The sequence below is a fragment of the Macaca mulatta genome, chromosome 5 (genome assembly GCF_049350105.2).
Source record: "Macaca mulatta isolate MMU2019108-1 chromosome 5, T2T-MMU8v2.0, whole genome shotgun sequence".
Classification (NCBI taxonomy): Eukaryota; Metazoa; Chordata; class Mammalia; order Primates; family Cercopithecidae; genus Macaca; species Macaca mulatta.
In genome coordinates, this window is record NC_133410.1 from 129,517,345 (window position 1) to 129,529,793 (window position 12,449).

Genomic DNA, 12,449 nt, shown 5'->3' on the forward strand with positions numbered 1-12,449 from the left:
ATCCTAAATATCGTAATTTGAGTCTAGGAACAAAATCAGCTTATCACTCTTAAGAGGGTAGAACTGGAGACTACACCAAAGTTATACTACAGCTGAAACAGCACAAGAGATGGATTTTATGCAAGAAGAGAGGGAAACAATGAAAGTGATAGAGTTGTATTTGACCCTGCTTTATATTATTTCTTTTTTTTTTTTTTTTTTTTTTTTTTTTTTTTTTTTCTGGAGAAAGCTATGTACTGTATTTGTCAGGTGGAAGATGAGAAGCAAACAGTTATTTTACTTATGTGGTGAGCCTTTTGATTAGAAGTAAGGTCTGGAGATTTCCTACATTTCAGTAATAAAACCAGAGAAGTCAAAAGTAATGATTGGTTAATTTCCACACAGTTGGATTTTTCTAAATTCTTTTTTTTCTCTGTTGCCCAGGCTGGAGTGTAGTGGCGCGATCTTGGCTCACTACTACTTCTGCCTCCGGGGTTCAAACAATCCTCCTGCCTCAACTGAGTAGCTGAGATTACAGGCAAGATTACAGGCATGCACCACCACGCCAAGCTAATTTTTGTATTTTTGGTAGAGATGGGGTTTCACCATGTTGCACAGGCTGTTGTCGAACTCCTGGGCTCAAGTGATCTGCCTACCTCAGCCTCCAAAAGTGCTGCGATTACAGGCATGAGCCACTGCGTCCAGCCTCAAAATTCTTAATTACTACATGTAGTAATCCACAAAAGGACTCATCAGTTTGCCAATTTAAATAGAAGTGTTGTAATCAATTAAATGTAGCATTGCTCCCCATCTCCATACTCTTTACATGCCTACACAGCATGGGAACTATATAGTTTGCTTCTATGTCATTAACATTTACTTTCCAACCTTTTTTTGTCCATTAAAGGCAATTTTGCTTCTTCAGATGCTAATAATTACTTTAGAAAATAAAAAATATAGAGTTGGGGTCAATGTACTTCATGTTTTTATGTTGCTTTATCAAATACTAAGGAATAAATAGATAATATAATTGTTAAAAACTAATTCCAATAATGAATTCGTTCAGCTTTCAATGTTTTACTATACATGTGTCCAGATAAATTTCATATGTTAGGTATGAGGCACCAGAATTCTCTGAGTAGAGTCTCCAATACAAGCTCAGGCCACCATCCAAATGAGGCGAGATGAGACTGTGAGAAAGGCAGGACAAAGCCATCATCGCGGACTGAAAAGCACTCAACTCAGTGTTGTCAGACAGGATAAAAAATAAGAAATCTTAACATCAGTTTATTTTAAAAAATGTAAAATTTTCATATAATCACAGAAAAGCTTTCAGTAGAAAAATGAAAAAAGACACGCCAGTCAAACATTAAAGAAAAAGCTATCAGATAAAATTAAGGAAAAAAAGCATTATTAGATGGTCTGTAAGAAGACAAAATCAAAAAATAGTAATGGAGTGATTCACGTATCCACAGTGACCTGGGATTCTTTTCATTTTTATACTATTTTAAAGAGACAAACTGATATTTTTTGAATTTTTTAAGTGTACCTAATTCCTAGTAGGTCTACAGTTTCTCTTGTCAGGAGCGGTGATATTTTGTTTGAACTGTTTTGCATTGATTTAGATGATCAAGCTTAAGTGGTCCTATATCCTTTCTTAATTGTAAACATATGCATTACTGACATAATTGAACATCTTAGTTTCCTCCTACCATGTAATATGCAAAGGTGGCATGGGTTCAAGGACTAAGACCTTATTCTAATTGGCTAAAAGTTTGCACAATTAGGAAACTAAACATGCTAATCAAATATTTAGGTAACTAAATATATTTTTTAATTTCAGGAAACTAAATATTATATATTTTCTAACTAAATATGAACATTTGTTTCAGTATTGTGTTAAGAATTTTTTTCAAAGGAAGAAAAGGAATTTGGACACTGGATCAGCAGCATTATTTTAGTATATAAGATAGCTATTACATTCCAGACTATTTCCTGGGCCTAGAATATCTAGAATATTTTAACATGCCCACAATGAAGGTTTCAGAGTTAATTTTTTATTCTGTCATACAACAAATTAACAATGTGTAGGGTGATAATACAGTTTTAGGCCCAAGCTAGCGAAGGCTATGAGTCAGCTCCAAAGAACTAGTGCCTCAGCTGATTCTGAAAAATAAAAGTTAAATGAATGCATAATTTCTAAATCCATTATTCAAATGATTATTTTTTGTATCAAGAAAATCTCACAAGATTGGGGCAACATCAAAATGATAAACATAACTTTTAAAAAAAGGAATACCTGAAACATTTGCCATAACTTTTATTACCCATAAATTATATTTGGGAACATCAAGTTATTTTTACGTAAGATGCTACTATATCAGGTTTCACTCATTCTTAGTTATCAGGTTTCATTCATTCTTAGTGATGTTCCTTTTCACATTGTTCTCTGAATAACCAGGAATGAGAAGAGAGGCAAGGAAAATGCTGTCTCTTATAGCCCTGAGACCAACTTGGCTCAACTTCAGAGGTACTTTGCAGATTGAAAACACTTGGATGTATAAAGTATAAAAGCATGAGGTCTGGAGGTAATGGCAATTACAGTTCTTTCATTCATCAAAAACAACTTTAAAGCATTCATTTGGATTTTACCATAGAATGGTACTATAGTTCTATAGTAAAATAAAATGCTAACACCAAGTCTGGTAGTGACTTATATAGATTTATTATAGATTTATAGTAAAATAAAAATGGTATTGGAATTTTATATTTACACATGCTCCATTTATATACACGCAAACAAATGTCAATATCAATGGTAAAATTTTAGGGTTTTTTTTTTTTTTTTTTTTTTTTTTTTGAGACGGAGTCTCGCTCTGCCGCCCAGGCTGGAGTGCAGTGGCCGGATCTACCCACCTCCATATATTCATTACTCTAAGATGAGTTTTCATAAGCAACATTTAGATTTGTGAAGGAAAAAAAATGAATATTTCTAGTACCTATCCTCTTTCCTTTCAGACTTTTGTTTGAGAAAAGAAGCAGCACATAAAATCTAAAACAGAAACTAAGGCTGTAAGACCTTCTATAATACATATTCACACTCATGCATGAGTTGACTGCAATAGGTCAGAAGATATTTGAGCAAAGTAATGCACTTACATGTATATGCACTGTATATAAGTGATACTCTTCAGACAGACACACACACACAGACACACACACTCACGTTTCTTGAAAGCAACATGTTAACTATACTATGTAACCCCAAGAATGTATCGCCAAGAATACTTTTATGGTGCAACTGCTGATTATAATTAACCAATAAATACCTCTATATAGCCAACAACATACCATGAAAAGGAAAACAAAAGCCAGTTATTGTGAAACAAAGACAAATTAAAGATACGTAAACATCTTGAGTGTTAATATACAAAGAAGACACTTATTATAAAAGGGTATCTGAACCCACCTACATTATTGAACGTCTCTTAAATTTACTTAGCCAATTTCTAAGTCTCAATTACTTAGACTTTATAGGCACCCAAGAGTCTGGTCTTTTCTCAAGAAAATACCCCAGCCAAAATCTTTCACAGCAGGAAACAAAAGACATTTCAAAGTAGGTACCTGTACTTCAGCTTGTCTGTAAGACTTTTCCTCTATGATTATCTACGCTTTCAATTGATCAGTCATGCCTAGTCTCTTTTTTTGGTTATTACTAATTTAAAAGTTTTAGCAAGCAAATGCTAATATATCTGAAACTATCCATGAATACTTGTCTTTTGGATAAAAATTACAACAAAATTACAGCATACAAATAGTCTTCTAAGGCCTTATTTTGGTTTCAGTCCTCTGAAGAGACAGTGGTATACCACTCTCTGGCACAGGTCCTTCTACACCATTTTCTAGAGATTTCCTTGTCTATAAACCTTCAGCAGGATAAAGCCCAGCACCTTTTCCCTGTCCATTTACTCCACAGCATAGCGACACCACAGTTTTCAGGGTAATTTCCCCAGCAGCCATGTGAACTGTGACTCGCTGAGATTACACAAAATTGGTATTTGGACTCCTTTCAAGTTTTACATTCATCACATAATCGGGATATAAAGCATCCCATATAGAGAAAGCAGCATTCAAAGGAATATACAGGATGTGTTTAAATAATACACACTACCAAATTTTACAGCTTTTTTTATATTCAAATGATATTAAACACACTATCATGTTAAAATGAAAACACTTTAGATCTAAAAATATATTGTTGAAACAAATGATATAGTGAGAAACAAGACCAAAATTTATTTTTATAAAATACAGTCTATAATTTCAGATACAAAATACTACATATAACTATACTTAAATATCTTCTAAATTATAATTTTAGGATTTATATTTTTAAAAGTTATCTCTTCTGAGTTTCAAATTTAGTATTTTACAACATTCAAATGTCTACATTGAATCTTTATGTTTCTTTTTAAAACTGGAATTGGGCATGAATACAATTCTAAAATGAGATTCCTGAAGTCAAAGAACTGTGTCTCAGAGAACCTTTCTCTTTAACTCATTAGAACCAAATAACTTCCTTAAAACTACACTTCCTTTCTTTTGACTGGGCTTCAGTTAGAGAGGTTCATGAGTTGGGCTTCATTTTAATGTTTTTCTGGTTTTTGGATATTCCTCTAGGTTATTTTGACATCACTATTACATTGTATCATATCATCTCTCCAAACAAGCTGTTCATTGTATGTTGTTGTCAAGTATTTTGCTGAAATATAACCTTCTAAAGGAAGAAATTATGCTTCTTGCTTCAATTTTCCTTAAGCATCAGTGACAATTTCAATCATAACAATTGCCAGGTTTGTACTTTGTATTCTGGATTCCTAATTATATGGGATGATTGAAGGTAATTCAAAAGTGTTTCAGAATTACCTACTGCCAAGATTCTGGAAAATGTCTTTTGCAAAATGGAATGTTAATGCTCTGAGGACTGTATCTGCACTAACACGTTCTGTGCACTTTTATGGAAGGAGAGCGGAAAGGGCTGTGTTCATCATAACTAATGTGGAAATGCCACTATGGTTCTGCCACTCTGTCAGCAAATACGGAGAATCTATTTGGTTTCTATTTTTAATTATATATATTGGTATACTGCTAATGTCTAAAGCTAAATGGTCTAAATTCAAGAGGGGTTGCCTGATGAATATTTAAATGTGATGGTCATTTTTGTGTAGAATTTATAAAAGTATTCCAGACCATGAATGTTTGCATCTGAATGATAAGAGTAAATAATGTTTCCTAAGAATTCTCTAAAATGAGCAATATTTTAATAGATGTTTTAGTTATCAAACATCTCTTTATTTTAAACTCATTTGTTGCACAGAGCTATTAGTTAAGCTCAACTCTTTTTGTCTTATAAAATAGCAAGTATTTATTTTCCTATCAAACTTGAGTCTTTGATAACTTTTTCTTACCCTAATCTGCAAAGAAATAGTTGGATATCTTGATTTATTTCTATTTAAATTGGTAAAACCAGCTGCAACAACTGGTATTTGCAACTGAGTGCGCACACACAGACACATACAGACACACAGACACACAAAGAATAATAATAAAATGAAAAGGCCTATTAGGGAAGTATATTAATAAACTTCATTAAAGAGGGATGGCCAAGAAAGAGGGCCATAACTCCTTTCTCCATTTTTATAAGACGGAGCACAAGTTGCATTTTGCAAGGCTATGGAGTTGTATTTTTTTTTCCATTTATACCATTTCTTGGTAAAAGTAAGACTTTTTTTGGTTGCATACACATCTACAGACTCTAAATGTAGGCAAATAAGAACTATGAGACCAGTAAGTCACTTTTGGCTACTTCTGTTATGCTGATCAGGTGAGAAAAATCTGGGATTCATATTAGGAGCCCTTCTGAATAGTTTAATTCCTTTACAGCCCCCATTAGCTGTCAGCTACACCATGGATATTGTCCATGTGCACTTTGAGGTAGTCATTCCTTGTAAACTTCTTATGGCAAAACTGGCATTCTGCCAGTGGACGATTGGGATTATGAGTCATCTTGTGTCGAATCAGCATTTTCTTCAGGCTAAAAGCCAAGTCACAAACCTAGAAAAGACCCAAAGACCAACCATATTATACTGAAAAACCTGAAGATACAACAATTTATCATTTATACAATACACATTATGCAAATTCCTACTATCAAGTATGCAGTAACAGGCATAAAATCAAAAAGCACTCTTGGAATAAACAAAATTTAACACCCACACTATTGGGCAAAGAAAATTAATAAGAGTTACTGCATTTAGTCGGTGTCCTTTGTACCCCAATCACCCTTCCCTTTTCCCAGCTGCCGGATTTAAACATCTCCAGAGAAACCCCTGGCAACAATCCCTTTCTTATCCTAATGGAATGTATTTGCCATTTCATATTAAACTATTTAAGCAAAATGCTTTATGGTCTAGATGGCATCTCTCTCTATAACATAAATGGCATAAGACATTTCTCACCAGTGATCCCTTCAGTTTAGTACCACTTGTGAAATGAAAAGCTAATGCTGCTTTAAGTATCATAAGCAGAAATTTATTACTCACTGTTGCTTTTCTTTATTTCTTATTATATACACTTTGTTTAACTAAGGAAGGTAACAAGTTTATTTCACATGAGCTCTGCCACATTCCCACCTGGTTCAACATGCATTAAACAGCCCCATAACTAAAAATATTAACACAAAAAAATGCAAGGCACAACTATCCAAGTTACAAAAAAAGATGGAATTTAAAGTTTGATATTATTCACAAAAATTCCACTGACATGAAACTCTTCAAAACCATATCCGTTGTGAAATAAGACATGTTAAATAACGTGAAAACACCATGAAAAATATAATGAGAGAGGAAATGGCTTGTAAAAATACTGTAAAGAAAGCTGGAGTTTTAAATGAGGTTAGGCTTGGGAAAATCTTACAGTAAAACAAAATGAAAGAAAACAAAAAACCCTTGCCCTTTTTCTTTATGGAGGAAAGAAGATTTACATTCACAGCAATAAGAAACCCAGAAAGGCTCAAGGCCTTAATTGGGTAAGGAGAGGGTAATCCAATAATAATGAATTTTGACACAGAAGTAGCAGCATAGTGCGGTATAAAGAAAATAGGCTTTAGAGTCTGATCACTTTCTAAGGAAGCCTGCTCTGACCTCCCAATTTAAAACTGAAGCCTGTTATCCTTTCTGGATTCCCTTTACTCTGTTCAAATTTACTTTTTACATAGTACCCATCACTTTCTGTCCCACTGTAATTTACCTACTCTCTTGTTTAGTGTCTCCCTCTGCTCACTAGAGTCTCAGCTCCATGAGAGCAGGGATCTTCCTGTATTTTATTCCCTTATGTACCCTAAAGGGTACAACAATTTTTGTAGAGTAAGCACTCAATAAGTATTTGTTGAAGAACCACCTCGAGTTTGAATACTGACTCTACTATTTACTAAGGAAATTAAATGGACCAAGTATGCCTTTTAACTTTAGTTCCCTCACCTGTAAAATGACAATGTACTTACCTCGCTGGATTATTAAGATTAAATAAAATACTCTGTGTAAATAAGAGCTATACTGCAGACACTCAATAAATGTCAGTGTACATTTTTTTTTCTCTTTCATCTTCCTCAGCAGATTGGAAAGAATAGACAAATGTTAAGGAGAGGGAGGCAAGGCCAGCACCAGTGGAATACAAAGAAAGCACCTCTGTTCCGAAGAGTGGCAGTTCCCTGGAATATGCAAGTGGCTTTGCAGACAAACAATTTCTCAAAACAAATACAATGCAGCCAGTTCATCTCAGGAAATGACATTTTTCTTTTGGAATAGCTTGTAAGCATAAGGTTTGTAACTCAATACCTTTGAAGCAACTGTAAAATAAAGCCAAGCCCATGTTGCAAAAATCAGAGGAAAAGGGTAAAGACCCAGGAAACATGCAACAGCATAACATATGATGACAGACTGTAAAGTATGCAAATTATAATAATCAATATAAAAGTATTAAGTACCCTTATTAAAAGATACGTTTCAATTAGGGTAAAAAGCAAACTACAAACACACACATACTGTACTTAAGAAATACGTTTACAAAATAATAACACACACACAAACACTATTTTAAAAGAGGGATTAAAATGTGCATGAAACTACATAAAACGAGGCTGATAGAATGTAATGGATACTCAGTAGTACTTCCTCAAAAGAATCTTGGAGAGACAGAGAGACAGCAAACCTTTGAAGAACCAGGAGTATCACTTGTATGAATGTCTCCTAGTCAAAGATTTATATACAGGATGCTCATACAGACTCATATATAAAAGTGAAAATTACAAACAACTTACTTGGCCAATTAAAGTTAATAAGCATAATCATTTTGATATAATCAGACTCAGAAATATTTTTCAGCTGTTAAAAATATTAATTTTTTTTTTTTTGAGTCAAGATGTCGCTCTGTTGCCCAGGCTGGAGTGCAGTGGCACAATTTTGGCTCACTGCAGCCTCGACCTCTCTGGACTCACATCTTAGCCTCTGGAGCAGCTGAGACTACAGGCAGATGCCACCATGCCCAGCTAATTTTTTTTTTTTTTTTGTATTTTTTTAGCTATGAGATTTTACCATGTTGCTCAGGCTGATCTCAAACTCCTGGATTCAAGCGATCCTCTTGCCTCAGTCTCCTAAACTGCTGGGAAAACAGACGTGAGCTATCACGTCCGGCCAAGATAGTAATTTCAAAAATACTTAAAGGCAAGAAGAAACATAAAGAAAGGAAAGCAGAATAATAAGATCAATGTAACTTAGTCTACAATATTGAAATAAAAATTATAACTGTATCTGTATTAATAAGTATATGAAGGAAATGTCAATAGATTAATATTAGCTGACATCGGCTGGAAAATTGGGGATTTTTTTTGTCTTCTTTTGTCTCCAAATTTCCTCATTCATCTCTAATTAAAAAGTACATTTTTATAATCAGGAAGTATGATTTTGGAATGAAAAAATGCAGTTAGTTGGGTGATGGTTCCATGTTCACTTAGCAGCAAGTCCACTCACATCAGACTTCTGCCTTGGACTTCTTAACTCTCCAAACAGCTCTCTGAAATGTTATGGATGATCTCTACATTGCTAAATCCTGGCACTTTTGAGCTCTCATTTAACATGAATTCTTAGCATCATTTGATATACATGACCACTTTCCCCTGTCATTCCTTTAGTTTCTATAATTACCTACTCTCCTTGTTTTCCTTCTAATTATCTGGCCTTTTATTCCCTTTTGTTTTCTGGAATAGGCCCTTCCTCCATCCTAAGTAAGTCAGTCAGGATTTCAGTGCCCAATCCTTGGCCTTCTTCTCCATTCACTAGGTATTTTCTCTTCTGGTGATCTCAATCATATTCATACCTTTTGTTACCACATATACGTAGATCACTAGCAAGTAATATTTTTAGTGCAGTCCCCCTTCTGATCTCAACAGTGGAGTACTTAACTGACCACTTGGATAGTTCACTGGTACTCCAAACTTCCTGAATTCTAAAACTGAACTCAGAATTCTTGTCTCTCAAACCTAAGTCTCAAAAAATGGTCCGACCCTCCATCTGGTTTGACTGCAAATGTAGCAGTCAACCTTTACCCAATGTCTCACTCTCCTCATCTGATCCAATCAATTACAAAGTTCCACCAGCTCTTCTTTGCACATCTTTCTCAAAGACATGAAGGCATCTAATCGTCTCCATGTCCACTGCCACCACCTTAGTCAGAGACACTGATTACTCAGACCAGTGCTTCTCTCTCACTAAGAAAATGTTTCAGCATGCAAGTGTAGTATCTGTATTTTTAAATAAAACATACATATGCACTGCTGTATTTATATATTATATTAAAGACAGACAAAATTTTGATGATAAAGACAAAATAAATATTTTAATGCTAATTTAATATTTATGGCTTTATATTTTTACTAGGCAAGATTTTAAGATGGGATGCATATTTAGGGCCGGAGTCATCCTTAACAAATGTAAAGGCAAGATGTCTCCTTAATAATTTCCATTTTTGGCTTATTTCTCATCACATATGATGATGTCACTATATTTTATCTCAAATTGCTACTAGTAGTATTAACTCTGCTTTCTTTTCGTTACCTTCTGTTTGTATCATTAGTATTATTTTCATTCTGTATTTCTGTACAGGCTTCTTTTAGCCACTTGTTCATTTTGTAAGCATTACTTTATTTAAAAACAGATAATATAATCCATATCTCTGTTAACCCAAGAGACACAAATTGCAATCCTAAGAGTGCACTGAAAGCAAACAAGTGCCTCGGGACTGTCAGCCAACCAGCACCAACGTGGAATTGACCTTCTTCCCTTGGATCACACGTGATACTGCACCTTAGAAGAGACCAGCCAGCAGTGCCCAAGCCAGGGTGCCAAAGTTAAATCTTCTGTTTAATGATAATAAAGTTTAATTGTGTTCCTGTTTTTAAAATAGCCACATACAAAAAGTACTGAGGAATACATCTAACCAAGGAGGTGTTCTACTTTACAAGTAGAACTATAGAACACTGCTGAAAGAAATCACAGATGATACAGACAAATGGGAAAATATTCCATACTCAGAGATTGGAAGAATCAATATCATCAAAATGGCCATACTGCTCAAAGCAATCTACAGATTCAATGCCGTTACTACCAAATATCAAACAACCAATATCATTTTCCAAAGAACTAGAAAAAATTATTCTAAAATTTATACAAACCAAAAAAAAAAACAAAAACAAAAACAAACAAACAAACAAAAAAACGCCCTAATAGCCAAAGCAATCCTAAGCAAAAAGAACAAAGCTGGAGGTATCACATTACCCAATTTCAAACTATAAGGCTACAGTAACCAAAAGAGCAGGATACTAGTACAGAATCAGACACATATACCAATGCAACAGAATAGAGAAGTCAAAAATAAAGTCACACACCTACAGCCATCTGATCTTTGACAAGGTTGACAAAAATAAGAAACAGGGAAAGGGCTCCCTATTCAATAAACACCTATTGAATAAGCACTGGGATATTGGCAAACCATATGCAGACAAATGACACTGGATCCCTACCTTTTAACGTATACAAAAATTAACTTTAAGATGAATTGCTGGGCGCGGTGGCTCAAGCCTGTAATCCCAGCACTTTGGGAGGCCGAGATGGGCGGATCACGAGGTCAGGAGATCGAGACCATCCTGGCTAACCCGGTGAAACCCCGTCTCTACTAAAAAATACAAAAACTTAGCCGGGCGAGGTGGCGGGCGCCTGTAGTCCCAGCTACTCGGGAGGCTGAGGCAGGAGAATGGCGTGAACCCGGTAGGCGGAGCTTGCAGTGAGCTGAGATCCGGCCACTGCACTCCAGCCTGGGCGACAGAGCGAGACTCTGTCTCAAAAAAAAAAAAAAAAAAAAAAAAAGATGAATTAAAGATTTAAATGTAAGAGCTCAAACTATAAAAATCCTAGAAGAAAACCTAGGAAACACCATTCTGGACAGAAGTCTTGGGAAATAATTTATGACTAAATTCTCAGAAGCAATTGCAACAAAACAAAAGATTCACAAGTGAAACCTAGTAAAACTAAAGAGCTTCTGCATAGCAAAACAATCAATAAAATAGACAACTGACAGAATGAGAGAAAAATATTCACAAACTGTGTATCCAACAGTTCTAACATCCAGAATCTGTAAGGAAATTAAACAGTTGAATAAGCAAGAAACAGCCCCATTAAAAAATGCAACTCTAGTATCTGTATTTTTAAATAAAACATATATATGCACTACTGTATTTATATATTATTGCAAGAGACATTCACACACTTCTCAAAAGAAGACATATAAGTGGACACAAACATGAAAAAATGCTCATCATCACTGATCATCAGATAAATGCAAATCAAAACCACAATAAGATATCATCTCACACTAGTCAGAATGGCTCTTGTTAAGAAGTCAGCTGGGAACAGTGGCTCACACCTGTAATCCCAGTACTTTGGGGGGCCAAGGAGGGCAGATCACCTAAGGTCAGGAGTTTGAGACCAGCCTGACCAATACGGAGAAACCCTGTCTCTACTAAAAATGCAAAAATTACTGGGTGTGGTGGCGGGTGCCTGTAGTCCCAACTATTGAGGAGGCTGAGACAGGAGAATTGCTTGAACCCGGGAGGCAGAGGTTGCAGTGAGCTGAGATCGTGACACTGCATTCCAGCCTGGGCGACAGAGTGAGACTCTGTTTCAACAACAAAAAAACAAAAACAAAACAAAACAAAACAAAAAACAAAGAAGTAGAAAAAACAACAGATGCTGGTGAGGCTGCAGAGAAAAGGGAATGCTTATACACTGTTGAAGGGAATGTGAATTAGTTCAGCCACTGTGAAAAACAGTCTGGACATTTCTAAAAGAACTTAAAACAGA

At 35.1% G+C, this 12,449-nt stretch overlaps 1 protein-coding gene across 3 annotated transcripts in view; it reads right to left on the bottom strand.

Moving 5' to 3' along the window:
- Positions 1–4,252: 4,252 nt before the first annotated feature.
- The window catches only part of PRDM5 (PR/SET domain 5), a 222,491-nt gene continuing 214,294 nt past the window's right edge, over positions 4,253–12,449 (bottom strand). For 2 of the 3 annotated variants that reach the window (XM_015139147.3, XM_015139146.3), the window contains one exon: positions 4,253–6,093. In XM_015139147.3, coding sequence (XP_014994633.3) covers positions 5,929–6,093 — 165 coding nt within the window. In that variant the 3' untranslated portion in view covers positions 4,253–5,928. The remainder of the gene's footprint in view (positions 6,094–12,449) is intronic. The other variant, XM_015139150.3, reaches the window with a different exon arrangement.